At 50.3% G+C, this 21,017-nt stretch overlaps 1 protein-coding gene across 4 annotated transcripts; it reads right to left on the bottom strand.

The window, feature by feature from the left end:
- Positions 1-525: 525 nt before the first annotated feature.
- On the bottom strand, positions 526-20,996 carry LOC128823308 (cytochrome b5 domain-containing protein 1). 4 transcript variants are annotated; one of them, XR_008441727.1, is made up of 6 exons: positions 20,772-20,996; positions 20,042-20,118; positions 18,999-19,217; positions 18,185-18,415; positions 10,000-10,101; positions 526-965 (listed from the first exon to the last, which is right to left on the bottom strand). XR_008441727.1 is itself a non-coding variant. In XM_054005551.1 (5 exons), the coding sequence occupies exons 1-4, from the start codon at positions 20,896-20,898 to the stop codon at positions 18,185-18,187; spliced, it is 654 nt and encodes a 217-aa protein (XP_053861526.1). In that variant the 5' UTR covers positions 20,899-20,995; the 3' UTR covers positions 17,291-17,464. The 4 variants fall into 4 exon arrangements, 1 of the variants encoding a protein (XP_053861526.1); XR_008441726.1 differs by having other exon boundaries at positions 526-939; XR_008441728.1 differs by having other exon boundaries at positions 526-936.
- Between the last annotated feature and the right edge of the window lie 21 nt (positions 20,997-21,017).

The following is a 21,017-nucleotide window of genomic DNA, read 5'->3' as shown; positions in this document are numbered from 1 at the left end:
TGGAAAGGTTGTCAAACCGTGAGCTGGAAAAATTCCAGGATGTGCCCAGGTTTGGGGAAACGGGTAGATGCTGCTTTGCTTCTCAGCATGGAGTGTGCGTCATTCTAACCCCTGGCTCTAACACTCTGCCCCTCTATGGCACTGTTCCCCAATCTGTGAAACAAAAATGATGATAATTACTCACCTGTAACAATACACACCGGTGTCGTGGTGAGGATTAATTAGGCAGTAATGCAGTGCACTGAAGATTAAAGGTTGACGTCTCAGATGGCGTAAACTGGTTACTTACACTGACTTTGATGGAGCTATGTGGGTTTACATCAGCTGAGGACCTGGCTGTAAAGATGTTCTAGAAATGTTAAGTATTAATACCATCAGAAAGATCAGAGCAGCAGCTTCTTCTTCTTCTTTAAACTATTTATTTAGGGAACTTTAAGACGTTTACAAATCCTTGCCACGTAAATATCAAAAACAAGACAATCATCACAACAGTTAGGTTTTGTTTCAAGAGACATTACACCGGAATATAGTCATCTGATCTTTTTATTTAACAAGGTGTCACTATATTACAGAGAAAGCACCAATAACGAGGTATGTCTATCTAATGTTAATATTCAAAAAAATTGAACAGGTGTGCTTTTTTGTTTTGTTTTTTAGCAAATGAATGTACTTTGAGTACTGAATAAAAGGTAACCAGATATCGAAGTATCTATCTGTCCTCTGTTATTTTGCTGGATACATAATTGGTGTGTTAATTTTTCCATAACCACAAATCTCCAATATTTCTTTGAAACATTCCTCGATGATTGGGCCGTTTTTCCGACGACAGGCTACCACTGGTCTAGCAGATGAGAGATTCATTCTTCATTTCCTTTTGTGTGACCATTTCTATTGGAAAGTCCCACGTAGATCAACCAAAGGGTCGTTCCAAAGCAGCTTCTTTTGGAAACATAGTGAAGACCCTTCTATTAAAAGTGCGTAAATAAAAATTTAAAATATGTGCAAGATTGCCCGCCATTTTTAAAAAGCAGAATAGCTATATTTAAGGGTATGCTGAACACCCAAGCAATCATAGAATCATAGAATATCAGGGTTGGAAGGGACCTCAGGAGGTCATCTAGTCCAACACCCTGCTCAAAGCAGGACCAACCCCCAACTAAAATCATCCCAGCCAGGGCTTTGTCAAGCCTGACCTTAAAAACCTCTAAGGAAGGAGATTCTACCACCTCCCTAGGTAACCCACTCCAGTGCTTCACCACCCTCCTAGTGAAAAAGTTTTTCCTAATATCCAACCTAAACCTCCCCCACTGCAACTTGAGACAATTATTCCTTGTTCTATCATCTGGTACCACTGAGAACAGTCTAGATCCATCCTCTTTGGAACCCCCTTTCAGGTAGTGGAAGGCTGCTATCAAATCCCTGCTCACTCTTCTCTTCTGCAGACTAAACAATCCCAGTTCCCTCAGCCTCTCCTCATAAGTCATGTGCCCCAGCCCCCTAATCATTTTTGTTGCCCTCCGCTGGACTCTTTCCAATTTTTCCACATCCTTCTTGTAGTGTGGGGCCCAAAACTGGACACAGTACTCCAGATGAGGCCTCACCAATGTCGAATAGAGGGGAATGATCACGTCCCTCGATCTGCTGGCAATGTCCCTACTTACACAGCCCCAAATGCCGTTAACCTTCTTGGCAACAAGGGCACACTGTTGACTCATATCCAGCTTCTTGTCCACTGTAATCCCCACGTCCTTTTCTGCAGAACTGCTGCCTAGCCATTCAGTCCCTAGCCTGTAGCAGTGCATGGGATTCTTCTGTCCTAAGTGCAGGACTCTGCACTTGTCCTTGTTGAACCTCATCAGGTTTCTTTTGGCCCAATCCTCTTAATTTGTCTAGGTCCCTCTGTATCCTATCCCTACCCTCCAGTGTATCTACCACTCCTCCCAGTTTAGTGTCATCTGCAAACTTGCTGACAGTACAGTCCATGCCATCCTCCAGATCATTAATGAAGATATTGAACAAAACTGGCCCCAGGACCGACCCTTGGGGCATTCCGCTTGATACCGGCTGCCAAGCATAGGTTAGGGATAAAGAAACTGGATGGCACAGATAATTAGGGTTGGGCTACAGGGGTTTTATTTGCTTCTAGATTATGGATTTGAATCTGGACCCAAAAATTCATCCTCAACTGACAAGTCTTTGGCATCTTGTCTGTAGACTGCATCCTTGTCTGCATGTTTGGCGCTTGTCGACCAGGACACATCTCATCCAAGAAATGAAGGACTGACTAGGCCCCGGCTTGTGAAAATTCTGCTTGTGCCAGGTTAGATTGTAAATTGCCCCGAGTCTAGGGGTCCAATCCATTTGCTGCCACTCACCTGTTGGGTGACCATGGACACATACTGGACTGGAAGTGATCTTCTGGATCAAGTCCAGTCTCCTGCTATCATAGGCCACCCCAGCCATATCACCCCGTTCCTCAATTTACCAAGCTTCATTTTAAACCTTCATTTCCCCTCCCCCAGTTAGTCTGCCATGTCTATTCCAATTGTAGGGACTGTCTCTTACTATGCATTTGTACAACAGGGCTCTGATTCCAGTTGGTGCTATCGCACTAATCAAGGACACATGGCTCTTTTGCAGGTCTGTAAAGTGCCTAGCGCAATGGTTCCCACGCTGAGGTCCATGGAGAGCTGGCTGGTTATGCGATGCTGGCTCTCCTCCTTGTCTCCAGTTGCTAAATCATCCCGAAAGCAGCTAAAAATACACAGAACATTTCCCTAACATCGCTTTTCCATGCCAGCGCCTGCCGTAGCTGTAAGGGGGACGCTCGTTGGTGGTGGCAGAGGTGTCCAGGAATCAAGCTCAAAACCATTTGACCCCCTTCCCGGCGTTTTTGGCTCGCCTCACTGCTGTCTCACAGATGGGATGAACTCTCCCTGAAGTGACAGAGCCTGGCAGGTCCAAGCCAAGAGACACGTCCGCCCTTCAAATTGCATTTTATCAGCGCACTAGACCCCGGGCTTCCCCGTGGCTCAAAGGGACCACGATTCCCCAAAGAGGAAGGAGGGGAATCTCTCTAGCCCCAGTTAGTGTCACCAGGCTGGGCAGCATCTGGATGTGCCGGTGCTAACCAGCTGCTCTTTATCCCTACTAAGAAGCCACAGCTGACAGCTTTGCTTATGGGATTGTAAAATATAGCAAGTTAGGGTTGTTTCTGGGGAGTAGGCTCAGTGAGTGCAGAACAGGGAGCTCCTGTTCAGAACAGCATCGGCATTATGACAAATCCCAAAAGGATTTAGCCTCTGAGAGAGCCACCTGGGTAGATCTCTAGCGAGGTCCTGGAGGTGGATATTCAGTTTATGTCCATCATTGGCCTGTTCGATACAGATCACCTAAAAACAAGCTGTGCCTTAGAAAAGAGAAGGCATTTAATTCTGCTACAGTTGTCACGTGCCCTGTTCCCTGAGTGACTGTGAAATGCTCAGGGAAAATCCAATAATAATAGAGGATTTCAACTATCCCCTTATTGACTGGGAACATGTCACCTCAGGACGGGATGCAGAGATAAAATTTCTAGACACCATTAACGACTACTTCGTGGAGCAGTTAGTCCTAGAACCCACAAAGGGAGAGGCAATTCTTGATCTAGTCTTAAGTGGAGCACAGGATCTGGTCCAAGAAGTTAATATAGCTGAACTGCTCAGTAATGTAATTAAATTTAACATCCTTGTAGGAAGAAAATACCAAAGAAACCCACCACGGTATTATTTAACTTCAAAAGGGGGAACTACATACAAATGAGGAGGCTAGTAAAGGGAAATTAAAAGAACTGTCACAAGAGTGAAATGCCTGCAAGCTGCATGGAAACTTTTTAAAAATACCATAATAGAGGCTCAAACTATATGTATATCTTCCCTCACAAAAAAGCCAGTAGGAAGACCAAAAAAACCCACCGGCATGGCTAAGTTAACAGAGTAAAAGAGGCAGATAGAGACAAAAAGACATCCTTTAAAAATTGGAAGTCAGATCCTACTGAAGAAAATAGAAGGAAGCATAAACTCTGGCAAATCAAGTGTAAAAGTATAATTAGGCAGGCCAAAAAAAAAAATATATGAAGAACAACTAGCAAAAGACACAAAAACTAAGAGCAAAATGTTGTTTCTAAGTATATCAGAAGCAGAAACCCGCCAAACAATCAGTGGGGCCACTGGACGCCTGAGGTGCTAAAGGAGCACTCAAGAAAGACAAGGCTGTTGCGGAGAAGCTAAATGAATTCTTCGCATGGGTCTTCACTGCAGAGGATGTGAGGGAGATTCCCACACCTGAGCCATTCTTCTTAAGTGACAAATCTGAGGAACTGTCCCAGATTGATGTGTCAATAGAGGAGATTGGGGAACAAATTGAAAAATTAAACAGTAATAAGTCACCAGGATCAGATGGGATTCACCCACGAATTCTGAAGAAACTCAAATATGAAATTTCAGAACTACCAGCTGTGGTATGTAACCTATCACTTAAATCAGCCTCTTTAACAGATGACTGGCAGATAGCTAATGTGATGCCAATTTTTTAAAAAGGCTCCAGCAGAGATCCTGGAAATTACAGGCCGGTAAGCCTAATTTCAGTACCAGGCAATTGTCAGACACACAGATGAACACAATGTTGGGGAAGAGTCAACACGGCTTGTGTAAAGGGAAATCATACCTCACTAATCTATGAGAATTCTTTAAGGGTGTCAACAAACGTGGACAAGGGTGATCCATTGGATATTGTACTTGGCCTTTCAGAAAGCCTTTGACACGGTCCCTCACCTAGGGTGATCAAACAGCAAGTGTGAAAAATCGGGACGGAGGTGGGGGTTAATAGGTGCCTATATAAGAAAAAGACCCAGAAATCGGGACTGTCCCTATAAAATCAGGACATCTGGTCACCTTACCCTCACCAAAGGGTCTTAAACAAAGTAAGCTGTCATGGGATAAAAGAGAAGGCCCTCTCACGGATTAGTAACTGGTTAAAAGATAGGAAACAAAGGGTAGGAATAAACAGTTTTAACAGTGGAGAGAGGCAAATCGTGGTGTCCCCCAAGGATCTGTACCGGGACCAGTGCTGTTCAACATATTTATAAATGATCTGGAAAATGGCGCAACAGTGAAGTGGTAAAGTCTGCAGATGATACAGAATAATTCAAGATACTTAAGTCCAAAGCTGAAAAGTTACAAAGGCATCTCTCTAAACTGGGTGACTGGACAACAAAATGGCAGATTAAATTCAATGCTGATAAATGCAAAGTGATGCACATTGGAAAACATAATCCCAGCAATGATGGGGTCTAAATTAGCTGTTACCACTCAAGAAAGAGATCTTGGAGTCATTGGGAATAGCTCTCTGAAAACATCCGCTCAATGTGCCGCGGCACTCAAAAAAGTGAACAGAATGCTGGAACCATTAGGAAGGGGATAGATAATAAAACAGAAAATATCATAATGCCACTACATAAATCCATGGTACGCCCACACCTTGAATATTGGGTGCAGTTCTGGTCACTCCATCTCAAAAAACATCTATTAGAATTGGAAAAAGTGCAGCGAAGGGCAACAAAAATAATGAGGGACATGGAACAGCTTCCATATGAGGAGAGATTAAAAAGACTGGGGCTGTTCATCTTAGAAAAGAGACAAGTTAAGGGGGATATGACAGAGGTCTAGAAAATCATGACTGGGGTGGAGAAAGTGAATAAGGAAGTGTTATTTACCCCTCCAGATAACAAACTAACCAGGGGACACCCAATGAAATGAATAGGCAGCAGGTTTAAAACAAATAAAAGTATTTCTTCACACAACGCTCAGTCAACCTGTAGAACTCTTTGCCAGGGGATGTTGTGAAGGTATAACTGGGTTCAAAAAAGAACTAGATATCTTCATGGAGGACAGGCTCATCAATGGCTATTAGCTAAGATGGTCAGGGTTGTCACCCTATGCTCTGGGTGTCCTCAGCCTCTGATTGCCAGAAGCTGGGACTGGTCGACAGGGGATGGATCACTCGATAATTACCCTGTTCTGTTCATTCCCTCCAAAGCATCTTACACCAGCTGCTGTCGGAAGAGGATACTGGGCTAGATGGACCATTGGTATGACCCAGAATCTTCCTACACGCACTATCTGGGAAGGCACTGTGCAACCATGAGCATTATGGGCAAATCGGGCACTGCTGAAAGAAGGCAGAGTTAAGGTTAATTAAGTTTTGTGTCAGTGAATTATTATTCATGTGACATCCTCTTGCCATATCCACATCTTACATCACCGCTGCACCGTCTTTCATAAGCATGACTTTGTGTGTCAGGGAAAGGACTGATTGTATGATCGTAGGCAAATAACTCACAAAGATTTTTCCAAATTTCTGATTGCCTCGATTCTTAGGGGACAGATTTAAGGATTTTAGGGCCTGCTATTCAGAGGTGCTCAGCAACCCCAGCTCCCTGTGGAGTTTTGAGCCTCTGAAAATCAGGTCGAAGTGTCTCAAGTATCCCATTATTAGAGGACACTTGAAAAGATGGTTGTTAATCTCTCCGGACTGCAGTTTCCTTATTTGCAAAATAGAGACGATATCACAGCCTTCCTTGCCAGCTGGGAGAATCGTGAGGCTCCATTCAGCCTTGCCAATAGTTGATGTTTTTTTCTTAAAGCTCCCGGAGTCACGTGATTCTGAGAGACTCACAGCTTTCACTTAAACAGAAAAAAATAATCATACATTTCTAGCTCTCGTTGGCGAGGAAAAAAAAATTGAAACCCCCACAGCGGCTCAAAATTCACAAGGCCAATCAGAAGACCCCAAATGTATTATTTTTTAAAAGTCTCATGATTTTTCAAGCCAATCACATGATTTTGGGGGCCTGACTTGGGATATTCGGACGACCGGGGCTGGCAAGAAAGTGGGTTGATTTCTCGTCACACCCAGCCAGAAAACATATTCTCGTCTCGGTTGGGGTCTTGGATCTCACATACATCATTTGTCTTGCACATCGGAGCAAAAATGTCCCCTGCCAGATGCTGCCTTGTGGCAATAAAACCTGGAAAGGTGGTAGAAAGATGGCCGGGGGGGAGCAGATAGAGAGATAGTGAGCCAGACAGACGCACGCCAGAGAGATGTAAGGACTCTTTGCCACATTTTGAACAGCGAGAGATTTTTTTTTTTCCCCTTCACAGAGCTGTCTCTTTGCAGACAGACACAGGTCAGTGGGCAGGGAGCCCGGCTGCCGTTCACTGAGACAGAAACACCCACTGAGCAATTATCGCACGAGCCCAGTCATCACAGAGGTTACACTGCTCACAGCCTGCCACCACCAGCCTCGCCTGGCTCCTGTCTAACCTCCCCTTTCTCCGGGTGGTCCCCAGCATGCTGAACAGATGTTTCTTTCCCATGCTCTGGGCCTGGTTATTCTTTGCAAGTGTCTCTGTGAAGCAGATGTCCCTGTGTGGGTAGCCTAGCCTGCCCTCCCTCCGGCAGGAACCGCAAGGTCTATTGGTGTGATCACCAGGTTGGGAGATCCCAGACGGTGGGTTTTGTTGCCCCCTCCCTTCATTGATCCATTGACTTCCTCCACTCTTGCGCCCTGCAGGAAATGATGAGCAATCACACTCCTCCTAATTGATCTTTCCCTGCAGCTCCGACTTCTGCTGGCCGAGCTCTGGCTCAGCTGTTCAGACATTTTCAGAAGCAATCCCTACCCCCATCGGCCTTTCCCTGCAGGGCTGAATGAAGGTGATCTGGGGCTCCAGAGTGGTCATGATCCACCCCATGTACAGTGGCAGTTCACCTCCCAAAGAGGCATGAGCCTGCTACCTCACCCCCAGGAACATAAGCGGCATCCTCTTTCCTCCTGGGCAATAGTGGAGGGCCGGACTCCTTGCCAGAGGCAAGCCAGAGCGTATCTGTTTGGGTGGCAGAGTGATTCGAGCCTGCTGCTTTCTCTCCTGCTGCTCACTGAGACCCATGGCAGGGGATGGGGCTCAGGCTCTCTGTAGACTCAAGCAGGACTTGCTGGGTCCGTTATTTTCAGAGCTGTTACCCCCTTCTCAGAGCGATGGGCTCAGGCTCTCTGCAGACTCAGGCAGTGTTGCTACATTGGTAACAGTTGGGGTCACATTTTGAAGGATTGTTTCACAACCATCCCAGCTAGAGATTTACTTCTCCTTCTTCTCACTGCCTGTGATCTGTATAGGCAACACGGGGGGTGGGGGGGGGGAGAATTTCCTTCGCACGCAGCCCCAAGCGAGGTCTCTGAGGACCTGATCTGAGTAGACATCCGGGTTTTCCAGTTTGACGATTTTCACCCACATCAAAAGGACGTTCTGCAACGGACACCTAGAATAGGCCCTGACATTTTGGAATTGATTGGATGCAGTTTTCAAAAATGATTGCATTACAAGCAGCCAAACAGAGAAGCGCTATCAAATGTAAGGCTTAACATTGCTCAGCCAATGAGTCTCACCCTGTTGGTGTTTTTTTTCACGTAAGGCTCCGGCTCCTGGAGTCACGTGATTTCTCTTTTAAAGATGACATTTCTACGCTTCATGGTGGTGGAGAAAATTTGGAAATTTTTCATCACTTCCTAGATTCTAAGGGCAGAAAGGACAATTGTGATCATTTATGCCTTCTATAACACAGGCCATTGGGCTACCCTGAATTCATCCCTGGTTGAACTACAGCAGGTCTTGTGGAAAAACATCCAACCTTGATTGAAAAACTGCCAGTCATGGAGAATCCACACTGACCCGTGGTAAATTGTTGCCATGGTTAATTCCCCTCAGTGCTAAAAAAAAAAAATGTACACCTTAGTTCTACTCTGCATTTGTCTGGCTTCCTCTTCTAGCTTTCGTTAGACCTTTGTCTGCGAGCTTGAAGAGCCCGCTATTGTCACATTTCTGTTCCCCATGTAGGTACTTAGAGACTAGGATCACGTCACCCCTTCATCTCCTCTTCGTTGAACGCAACAGATCGACCACCTGGAGCAGAGGTAGTCAATAGGTGGACTGCGGGCCAAATTTGGACCACCAGATGCTTTTGAACGGACCCTGAAATCTTTTTATTTCCTTATTATCCTTAATTTTTTTTATTATTTTCTTTGGAGTCTGGACCTTGACCAAGAAATTTGGACCTTGACAAAAAATAATTGACTATCCCAAGGCCTCTCATTCTAAGGCATGTTTTCCAACCCGTTAATCATTCCTGTGGTTCTTCTTTGAACCCTCTCCAATTTATCAACATTTCTTCTTGGACTGTGGACACCAGAACTGGTGCCACATACACAGGGCATGGTATTGAAAGGGTTTTGATTCCTAAAGGGTCAAAAACCGGAAGGAAATATACGAAGAACCCCAGCTTTATTATTTTTTAACAAGCTCATGGATTTTAAGCAAATATCGTGATTTTCAGGGGTCGGATACAGGATCTTTGAATGCTTCGGTTGGTGACACTATGTCTTTGTAATATTTTAGGAACGCTATGCCTGACTCGGTTTCTCCACTTGCTGGGTGTGAAGTGTTTAATTTCTCCTTTGGGACAGAGGGGTAAGGGATGGGCATGGCTAGGCTGGTACGAATGAAATCTCAGGAACAGAAGATGAACTCCAGGAAGCTTTGGAAAAGAACGCAAGATGACTCGGCCAACACGGACTCTGAGTAAAACTTTGCTTTCCCAGACTAACCAAAAGGCCCCTTTGAGACAGCTTCCCTGGGTCACTGGCTCCATCACTCCCTAAAGGGGTGAAGTCTCTACCAGAGCGGTCTGGACTCACGTGGATCTGCTGGGAGAATAAACAGCTGCAAGAGGGCCTGGTTTTGGAGTAGTAGCACTGTAAATGGGGTGCTCCCGGAGAAGTTGGACTAAGATCGGAGGCACAGTACCCTGCAAATCTGTGACTATGCATCCCTGATCCCTTTCTGTCTCATTGCTGGGACACCTCAACCGAAACCGCAAAGCATCACCGATGGTGCCACTCACAGCTCATCCGACCCCGATACGCCAGCATCGATTTGTAGTAACGTCTCCCATCAGTGTCCGCATCGACGCTGCCGTGAGTGAGATCCTGCCTCTCTGTTGGTTCTGTGAAGAACAGGGAAATATATTATTTCTTAATAAATATCATACGCCCCTCAGTGGATAGGTGGAATATTGTCCTGCCTGACAACAGAGAGCAGTGGTTTTCAAACTTTTTTTCTGGCGACCCAGTTGAAGAAAATTGTTGATGCCCATGACCCAACGGAGCTGGGGATGAAGGGTTTGGGGTGTGGGAGGGGCTCAGGGCTGGGGCAGAGGGTAGGGGTGAGGGCTGCGGGGGGGGGCCGGGAATGAGGGGTTCCGTGTGTGGCAGGGGGTTGGGGCGCAGGAAAGGATCAGGGCTCTGGGCTAGGGGTGCAGGATCTGGGGTGGGGCCAGGGATGAGGGGTTTGGGGTGCAGGAGGGGGTTCTGGGTTTGAGGAGGCTCAGGGCTGTGGCAGAGGGTTGCAATGTGGGAAGGGGTCAGGGTTCTGGGCTGGGAGTGCAGGCTCTAGGGTGGTGCCAGGGATGAGGGGTTTGGGGTGCAGGAAGGGGCTCTGGGTTGGGGGGGGATCAGGGCTGGGGCAGGGGATTGGGGCGCAGGGTTGGGGCACAGGGTTACCTCAGGCAGCTCCTGGTCAGCGGCGCAGCAGGGGTGCTAAGGCAGGCTTCCTGCCTGTCCTGGCACCGCGATGCTCGGGGTGGAGGCAGCACGCGTAGCCCTGCAGCCCCCCCACCTAGGAGCCGGACCTGCTGCTGGCTGCTTCTGGGGTGCAGCGCAGTGTCAGAACAGGTAGGGACTAGCCTGCCTTAGCCGGGCAGCACCGCCAACGGGCCTTTTAACGTCCCGGTCAGTGGTGCTGACCAGAGCCATCACGACCCAGTGCCTGATATTCCACGATCCGCTTCTGGGTCGCAACCCACAGTTTGAAAACCGCTGGCAAAGAGTTAGCTCAAAAGGAGCTGTTTGCAGAACCCAGGGCAGGATAGGTAAAACAATGACCTAGTTCAAGAGCATCCCCTCAAACATGTATAGCCAGGAAGGGCTTGGCCCCAGCGCTGTTGAAAGGGCTGTTGGCCAAGGCTGAGTCTGCAGCGGGCAAGTTGGTGTCCCGGGGGAGGAGAACTCACTCCCCTTGCACAGTAACTGGAATTCTTTGAGATGTGTCCCCCTTTGGGTGCATGCGCCCAGGGGTGGCGGAACAGGGCACCCCCCCAATTTTTACCACCTGTAAGGGCGAGTGACTGGGGAAGGGGCGGAGAGGAGCGAGTGGGGATTTTGGGGGGTAGAGGTGGTGTGGGAGCAGGGCCTCGGGGAAAGGGGCAGTGCAGGGGCAGGGCCTCGATGGAAGAGGCGGGGTGGGGGCGGGGCCTTGGGGAGAAGGGGCAGTGCAGGGGCAGAGCCGCGGTTTGGGCGCCAGCGGCCCACCCACTTTTAGGGACCTTCTGCCACTCCCGCACGTGTCCCCATGTTCCTTCGATCAGAGATTTTCGGTAGCAGCACTCGTTCGACCCGAAGACGCGCCCGACATGTCCTCGTGCGCCGTACTGAGAATAGAGAGCTGCGTGGGCACACCGCCCTCAGTTCCTTCTCTACCACAAAGTCCTGCCGAGGAAATTCCAAAGCAGAGAGGAAGGAGGACTGGGAGTGGTGCACCCACAGGGGGACACATTTCAAAGAACTCCAGTTACGGCACAAGGTGAGTAACCTCTCTTTCTTCTTTGCGTAGCGTCCTTGGGGGTGCTCCCCTGACTGTCGAGCAATATCCCCACAGAGAAGAGGGAGCTTTTGACAAGAGTCTACTACCGAAGACAGCACTGCATAGCCAACTGCAGCATCTGATCTAGATGCATGAACTAAAGAACAGCGGTTGAAGAAAGTATGTACTGAAGTCCAGGTTGCAGCGCTACAAATTTCAATAGTTGGAATATCCTTGAGTAATGCCAGGGAAGTAGATGATGACTTTGTAGAATAGGCTAACACCCTAAAAGGGAGCTGAATGTTAATAGGAGTCATAACATTAAATAATACTCCCATCTTAAGAGTCTCTGGGTGGAGATTATGGATCTTTTGGATCTGTCCACAACTGAAAAGAAACAGTCTGGGAGACTTTCACAAAGGTTTGGTTCTGCCAAGATAGAAGGCTAACATCCTTCTGACATCCAAAGTATGGAAGGAGCTTCTTGCCTAGTCTGATGTGGTTTCGGTGGAAAAAACAGAAGATGAATGGTCATGTTGATATGAAAGTCCGAAGATACCATAGGTAGAATCTCGGCATGTAGTGGTAGCAATGCCTTTTCCTTGAAAACCAAGGTAAAGAGATAGTCTGCCATTAAAACCCCCAGTTCTCCGATCCTTTAGACAGAAGTGATGGTCACCAAGAAAGCTGTTTTCATGAAACAGGTGAAGCAATGAACACATAGCTAATTGCTCAAATGGATGTTTCATAAGGCAATTAAGGACAAGAGTCAAGTCCCATACTGGAGTAGGTTCTCTAATCTGTGGGAAAAGATTCATCAATTCTATGAGGAAGCTTTACTTTGCAGGATGAGCAAAAATCGAAAAACCTTCCATAGACAAATGAAAGGCTGTAATAGTGAACCTTAACAGAACCCAGAGGGAAACCTCATCTTTTTAATCCCAACAGGTAGTCCAGGATGGTGGAAAGAGGAGAGTGAACTGGAGAGAGATGCCAGTGGCTACACCAGTGGTGAAATCTTTTCCATTTCTGAAGAGAAGTATTTCTCATCGGCGTACTTCTGCTGTTTACCAATAACAGTTGTACCTCTTTTGAACAGCAAATCTCCACCCCTGAGAACCATCCAGAAGCCATGCCTGGAGTTACAGAACTTCTAATTTGGGATGAAGTGTTGTCCTGAGACAACAAGTAGCAACTGATTGGAAGCATCCGGGTTAGATGTTGTGATGAAGTGGGGGATTTTCTTGTTTGTTTTCTTTTTTTTGGTGGGGTTTCAATGGTTTGCATGCAGAGGGGGTGGGACTCAGTTTCCCTGGGTGTTACTGGTTTAACGAGGTGAGGGGAGAGAGAGTTTGTTGTTACCGAGGACTGGAGAGGGAACGTGGGACCCCAGCTCATGGCCTCGAGGATGGATACCCCAGCGACCGGTGACCTGAGACCCCGACCCGGAGACCCAGCTCAGGAGTTGCAGCCGGTTCTGGCCAGTGGGAGAACAATGGGCTGCAGAGTGAGGACCCAGTGACCTAACCAGTCGGTTCCAGCCAGAGGACAGAAGCGAGGAGAGGAGGCCCCAGTTTACAACCCTGTTTACCTGGAGAGAAGACAATGGACAGAGGCGGGACTTGGGGCCGGGGATCCCAGATGCCCAGCTGCGAAGCAGGGGGGCTCTGGGCTGGAGAGGGGGAGCAGGCAGAGCCCACCTGGATGCAGAGAGACTGGGATGTGCTGGGCTGAGGGAGGCTAGTCCTGAGGCCCTGAGAGTTTCCTGTGCTGTGTTCAACTCTCAATAAATCCTCCTGTTTTATGCTGGCTGAGAGTCACTCCGGTCTAGAGAACAGGGTCGCATCAACCCCTTTGGGGGTGGAGGCCCCGGGGGTCCAGAACGAGTGAACTCCCTGAGGGGGCCCACGGCAGAGACAGACGTGCTAAGGCTCAGAGAGGTGCGGCTCCAGGAGGTGGAGGGGCCTGACCCCAAGAGAGAGTGGACCCCTGAGAAGGGCTGTCGCATTGAAAGGGGCACCCCCCACAGACCACATGGGGCCAAGAGTGGGCACGATCTGTGCATCCATGACAGAGGTCAAGCAAGACAAATCAGGTAAGAATACCACACCCTGTCTTATCCAAGTCAATGCCATCAAAATGACCTTGTCTTTGTCCTACTTGATCTTGTTGAGAACTTTCAAGAGCAAGAAACCCCCTTGCCCATGAAATAAGGAAGGTCTCTCCTATGGATTGAGAATCGGGCAAAATTTTTTGCACTTTGTGGGCAGTGGCAAAGAGGCTCACTGCTAGAAACCCCCAGGTGAGAAACGTGCTGTTGAGGACTCGTGAATCCAACTCCCATTCTTAATTCTGGGAGATGTGCCTGCTCAGGTTGTCAACCGTGGAGTTCTGCATACCCAGGAGGTAATAAGCTGAGATAACTATCTGGTTAGCTACGCACCAATACCAGAGTTTTATTGGTTCAGCACAGAGTGAAGGGAAGCATGCCCTGCCTGATGACCAATGTAGAACATGCAGGCCGTGTTTTCTGTCGTGATCTTGACAGATTTGGTTCTGATCAGTGACAGGAAGTGGGTGCAAGCATTCCTGCCTACTCTCAACTTCAGAATGTGGATGTGCAGAAGACATTTTTGGGGAGACCATTTGCCCTGGATGGTGCATGATCCTAGATGTACTCTACCGTTTTCATTAACTGCTTCAATAACCAGGGAATTTGGTGTTGGGTGTAAAAATAAAAACTCATGAGTCCTTTGCTGGAACGTATTTGTTGTCGGCACATTTACAAGTAGGAGGGGCCATAGCTGGAGTCTGCCAGATGGTGCTAGCAGGTTCTAGCAAAGACTAGTTCACAAGAAGGGCCACACACATGCAGAAGCTGAAGTATGTAAAATTTCCAGGAGTTTATGATGAGAATTCTGGACCCCTTCTTTGAAGTGTACCAGCGACATGCTTCATCAGCTCCTGGAATTGTCTGAAGTCATCTGCCATGGAAGGTGGTGGAGTCAGTATAGCCTCATCTGAAAATGATGAAATATTTATGTAGCCTGCCACATTCTTATCAACCCTTGCCTTCTGCTCCTCAAAAGTATCCTCTAATGATTCAGGTTGACAAGGTTGGAGTGAAGGCTGAGGAGAAAGCTCTGTCTAAGCTCCTTACAAGAGTGACTCAGGGCACTTACGACTGTTGATGATATAGGGCTCAGGGTCTCAATAAGGCCACTGGGGGTCCCTATAGGGCATAAGAAGAGGCATCCACCATTGATCACGCCAGAATTGGTAGAAGAATTGCATCTTGCAAAATAAACAGGAGAACCCTGTTACAAAATCTGGTAGCTGGAAGAGTCATCATCAACATATTTCACGAGAGGTGATAATTGTTCACCCTGGATAGTCGAAGTCCTGTATAAGGAGGTTTCGATGAAAAAATGTGGAGTCAGTGACCCAGCTGCCTGGTACCGGTAAGTAATGAGGACTCTGGCTTATTTGACCCAAGGAGGTCCTTTGAGTATCTAAACTCCTGCAGTACCAACGGTACGTAGGTAGTTACATGAGGAGGCCAGCTTCAGTACCAAGGCAGATACCGATCTTGAGAGCATCGGTGCTATGGGCCCCAAACACTTGCTATGAGTTCAGAGTCAGACTCTGGTGGTACTGATCTAGAGGTACAGGATGATGGTATAGGTACGGGGATGCAGAAGTGTATGAAAGCATACACTTTTTTGATGTAGACCTACTAGTATGGATATGACCACCCGAAGCTGAAGATGTCTTTGGTACCCAATCCTGTTTTGTAATAGTAAGGCTCTTAGAGGAAGTCTTAGATATCATCACGATGCTGGACCCACTCGGAGCCTGTTTAGAACTCCAGCTCGGACCTGCGATCTCTGGAACATTTTTCTCACTTGGTGACCGAGACTTCTTAGAAGGAGCTCTAGCACTTCTACTTTTCTTGTCAATACCCAGAGACTTTGAACGTGAAGCTCTCTGTACTGCAGTCACTGATGCAGCTCTGCCTCCTCCAGGGTTTTCAGTGTCTGAGACCCAGATGTAGCAGCGATTGTATCCCTTGAAGCTCTTGGTGACCGGGATTAGGCACTAAGTGTGCTCGGAGGCCGATATATGGGGGGCATTCTCAGAGCCTGGGTCAGAGGCTGGTCTTAGGCCTTTCTCTTGAATTGATCTCTCTGTTTTTCCTAGATCTGCTTTCGAAGGAAGAGCAGATCTTACGCTCACCCGGGATATGAGTGTCTCCCGAACAGCAGAGGCACTGGAAATGGCCATCATTGATGGGGATAGTTTCCCAGGAGGAAAGATGCCACTTAAAGCTTGGCATAGCGCAGAACAAAAAAAGTCCAGAGAAACCCCTCAATTGGAGAAAATAAAGGAACCAAAGCAAAACAACCACCCCAACTAGCAACTAAACCAAACTAGTGAACTGTACTAAGTAAAGCAGGCACACTCGACGCTCCGTCTCAGGACAAAGGCGGAACTGAAGGACGTTCGCCCACCCAGCCCTATATGTTCTCGGTACGGGGCGCAAGGAGGTGTGGGGCGCATGCGCAGGTCAAACACTGACACCAAAAATCCAAGGCGTATGGGGATGCATGCGCATCTAAAGTAACTGGGAGAGGAGCACCCATAGGGACAGAAGAACGGAGAGAAATGCCGAGTGTGTGAGTCTTGGTTATTTTAAATCCGCTTCTCTGAGTGGTGTGTACGTTGGGGCAAAATAAACCGTGCTTTGCTCTGGAGAACCGGCTTCTGTGTCACTGTGTACTGTTACCACCCCTGGGGCAAAGGAACACGGCTGGAGACTGGCAGGGCATAACCTGGAGAGCCCTTCTGAGAGCAGCTGGATTGCAGGATCCCACCCCAAAGCTGAGGGGAGCATGGGGACCCCGGTGTGTGTGGTGGAGGGGAGGGGAAATGGGGCGCACTGAGCCCCCAGCAGTGGGAGAGGGAGAAATGGGGGGCAGACAGAGCCTCTGGCACAGAGGAAGGACTGGGGGAGTTGCAGGGGGTCCCTGAAATAGAGGAGGGGGATGCACAAGGAGTTAGTAGGGGGGACAAGGGATACCAGGAGGGTATGCATGGAGCTTGGCCATCAGAAGCTATGAAGTCCGCACCCCCCAGCTGTCAGATCCAGCCCCAGCTGTCAACTGTGACAGCTGCGGGAGAGGGAGAGGGGCTGGGGGTCAGGGATCTCTGGCAAGGCAGCTCAGTGCTGGCAGATGGATGCTCAGCTGCTGCCATCTAGCGGCCAGAGCAGCTCATTACCTGGCACAGTGGGCGAGGCCTGTGGAAGTGGAAGTGCGTAGGGCCCTGGGATCCCAGCATACATCCAGGATCCATAGGTCAGGCCACTAAACAAATCCACGGGCAAGATGGGCTCACGCATCTCATCCAGGGCAGCAGAGAGGAGCCGGGATACTGGGCTAGATGGGCCCACGGGTCTGATTTAAGGTGGCAGGGAAGGGGTGGGTTATTGATGGGTCCTGATGTAGGGTGACAATTGCTACCCCCCATCCCACAAGAAACGATCATAACGTCAGTATCGTAACAAAGATTTTATTTCCGTAATGAACATGATAAGTTGGTACAAAACAGCCCCACAGTACCAGCACTGCAAACAGTAACCCTGCGTCCGACGTGGAATGGGAGCGACCGTTTCAGCTCCCGAACCGGGGCCAATCCTTAGAAGAGCGCTGCACTACACTGTCCGGCGCCTAGGACAGAAAGAACACGGAGACCGTGACGCCTCACTCATGGACAATAGAGAGGTTGTTAAGAGCAACCAAAGGAAATACCTGCGTAGAGAATGAAACTGTCCTGGGGGACTCTCTGCCACAAGATACCGAGCTTAGAGCAGATTCAGCAAAAGAGTCAATATGGATAAATGAGCACATCCTGAATTACCAAATGAGCTTGGGACGGGCTTATAAACCCTAAACTAAGGGGAACGTCTCCCCAGGGGCAGGCTATGCCACAAACATCCACTAGGGGACATCTCGCACCTTATTCTGAAGCAATTGGCCACTGCCACAGATGGGATACCAGGCTTGATGGGCACATGGTCCAATACAGTTTGGCTTGTGCTTTGAGTGAGAGTTGGCAATGCTGGGGGTGGGATAATGGGGGCAGGATGGGATGAACCTGGGTGTAGGGAACTCTGCGGCGCTTCGTCCTGCTGCCCGCCCCAGCCCAGCAGGGCTGTGCTACAGCCTTTGAGCTCAGGGAACTGGGGTTTCTTTAGCTCAGCTTCGAGAACCACAAGCGTCTCCGTGCCAAGATTCCGGATTCAAGTCCAGCAGAGAGAGCGACCCACCCAGCGGTGCTGCATGACGCGAGCAGGTGGAGAATCCAGGAGGAGAACTGAGAGCTGTTTCCCGGCTCAGGTAGAAATCTCCCCAAGGAAAGGGGCAAACGGGTGGCCCCACCCCCGTTACCTAGAACTCGGTGAGGTCGTCGTTGAAGTACAGCAAGATACCCGGCGTGTACAGGTCGGTGTCCAAGTTGAGCCGGTAGAACTCTGCGTCCTCATCCGGGATCTTGTTCTGCTCCAGCGTCTTGTCCATGTCCAGGTTGACGCCCTCGTACTTCCAGGTGTAACTGGCAGCGTGGGCGTTGTGGGGCAGGTAGCGCCGCAGGATTTCCCACATGGACTCCTCCGCGCACACCTGGGGGGGAGGGGGGGGGGGCAACGTTAGAGACTTACCGGTGCTTGGGGGACCGTTGCCTGCTGGACTGACAGGCCCTTGAGCAAATATTTCTTCCCCCAAACCTCCACCCTCACCCCCCAGGTCAACGAAAGCACCATCTCCTCCCCTGCTTCCAGCGCCCCCTGCTGCTCGCAGGGGAGTTTACAGCCTCCCTAACCCAGCGGCACCAGCCTTGCATAAAGTGGCTGCTGGCTCAGACCACCAACTCCCACGGCTCCGTATCCCACCCTGACCTGCTTCTTATATCCCTCCTTCCCAGCATGCCTTGCAACCAAGCCCTCTGCCTCAGGGACTACAACTCCCAGAATCCCCCTGCATCTGGGGGAAACGGGGTCATGGCCAGCCTTAAAGGACCAGCATGCTACATCATCATGTGTATTTCAGGACAGGAGCGGCCTCTAAATTGATTGGAGACCCCACTTAGCACCGCCGCCCCCAATGTCCTGGTAACTCAGGGCCCCCCAAATGGTGCGTGAGGATGGCAAGTTTGCCCAGTGTTGCCACTTGAGCCCCCTGCCCCTCGGTGTGAGGCCCAGCTCACCTCCAACACATGCTCCTGCGAGGTCAGGGTGTTGACGATACGGACACGCCGGGTCTTAGAAGCCAGGATCCCCACCTCATACTTGCTGTCCTTCCACCAGGGCAGCCCGAAGTCGTTCGCCCAGTCGGAGCGGGGCAGCTGGGGCGGGATGTGGATGAAGCGGCCCTGGGGGGTGTAGTACTTGACACAGCCCGTCAGCGGGTCCACGTGGGTCTGGATCTGAAAGGCAGGTGGCTCCATTATCAGGGTTAAGGGGGGATCCGGCTGCACCCCCGGCCACTGCCTCCTAGGTCAATCGACGTGTTACAGGCAGAAAAGAATCACGAACTTGCTTAAAGCTGATCGGCCTGCTAAGCGCCGTAAATGGAAGGAGCAATTAAATACCCCCTTTGCATAGTAAGAGCTGACTAGGAAGCCACTGCCCAAGGCCTGAGAGCCAAAAGATTTCCCTGCGACTGGGATATGGATTGGTTGCAGTTGTGCCTGTGCAGGGGTGAGGAAGAAAGCTAGGGGAGCCGTGCTGAGGGAGTCAGCAACGAGGCAGAGCTCTTTGGGGCACAGGACTGGCTGGAGAGGCAGGCTTGGGGATTTCTGAGCAAGGAAACTGCCTGCTGTTTGATCCCAGAAAACAGGATTGCACTACGGTCTTTGCACTACCGAAATCCCTGACCCGCAGCATCCGACGGGAACAACCCTGAACATCGGCTCACAGCTTGGGCGAAGGGGGCAGCCCCAGGATCCCACCAGACCAGCTGATCCCAGTCCCCACTGACAGCGGATGATGGATCCCAGCCTTCCACTCCCTCAAGAAGAGCCGCAAACAGGAACACGAGTGTGGGGTTCATGGGGGCAGGGGGAAGGGGACAGAGGCATCAGACCCTGAAGCCCCAACGGCTGTGGATCAGGACCCCATCGGCAGGTCAGAGAGCCACCTCTGGGGCAGGGCCCAGCAGCTGTTTAACCACATCACAACAGTTTCAGACAGAAAGTGAAGGAGAACCCTGCGCCCATTTCAAATGATCCCACGCTCCGCCAGTTCTCACGTCTCTGGTCTTGGGGTTGAACCAGTGGCTAATGTCCTTTCCCGCCGCTTCCAAGATGGGCCTCAGCAAGACGTCCCCTGGGGGGGAGACAGAGCCAGGGGTCAGATGGTGTATGCGGTGATGTGGCAGGCATGCATCCGTGTGGGGCCAGGTTCACGTGGGTGGATTGGGGTGCAGTGGAGGGGAATATGGAGGAGTGCCGCAGGGCATTGTGGGGTACGGGGTCCTGGCCCACCAGTGTGTGTGTGGGGGAGGGGGTCCCCCAGTGAATGGAAGGATTCCCATTACCCTTGTGCTATAGGGCCGGTAGGTTCAGGTCAGGCTCTGGGGCTAGGAGGGTCTGGGGAGGTCCCGATGGGGGGGGTCCCCTGTAGTGCACGGTGGGGAGGAGTGCCAGGTGCATTTTGGGGCTTGGGAGACTCTATGAAGGGTGGAGTGAGTATTGTGTGGGGGGGATCTATGGGGGGCGCCCCAGTGAATTGGGAGGTCTATGGGAAGTGCCATAGTGCAATGTGAGGGGGCGTATGGGGGTGCCGCGATGGATTGTGGGGGGAGTCCAGGAGCAAGCTGCAGTGCACTGTGGGGGTGCCGGGGGTTGTGGCACCGCAGTGCATTGTGGGGGTGTCGGGTGGTGGTACCATGAGGCAGTGGGGGGGTGCTCAGGGGGCGCCGCGGAGCATTGTGGGGCGCGGTCGGGCGGGGGGCGCCGCGGGGCATTGTGGGTACAGACCCTTGTGCTGTCGGACCAGCGGGCTCAGGTCATACACGCGGCCCAGGTAGGACACCCAGAGGTCCCCGGGCCGCGCGTGCGCAGACACCTCCCGCGGGGTGAAGTAGCGGGGCTGGAACTTCTCCATCGCGCCGCGCGCCGCCCGCAGCCCGCGCTGCCATGGCAACCGCCGCCCGCCCGCGCGGGGCCTGCCGGGACCCGGAACCCTCACAAAGCACCACGCGCTCGGGTCACATGACACCGGAT

Source organism: Malaclemys terrapin, chromosome 15, assembly GCF_027887155.1.
Source record: "Malaclemys terrapin pileata isolate rMalTer1 chromosome 15, rMalTer1.hap1, whole genome shotgun sequence".
NCBI classification, from domain to species: domain Eukaryota; kingdom Metazoa; phylum Chordata; order Testudines; family Emydidae; genus Malaclemys; species Malaclemys terrapin.
The sequence above is the reverse complement of the archived record's forward strand: the minus strand, read 5'-3'. Positions and strand labels throughout refer to the sequence as shown.

What these genes read in the sequence shown, in the direction of transcription:
- LOC128823308 (XM_054005551.1), bottom strand. Translation starts at nt 20,898, where the DNA reads ATGGAGAAGTTCCAGCCCCGCTACTTCACCCCGCGGGAGGTGTCTGCG. An exon ending in TCAACCCCAAGACCAGAGAC is followed by an intron (nt 19,218 to 20,041) that starts GTGAGAACTGGC and finishes CCTGCCTTTCAG; the next exon opens with ATCCAGACCCACGTGGACCC. An exon ending in CGCAGGAGCATGTGTTGGAG is followed by an intron (nt 18,416 to 18,998) that starts GTGAGCTGGGCC and finishes CCTCCCCCCCAG; the next exon opens with GTGTGCGCGGAGGAGTCCAT.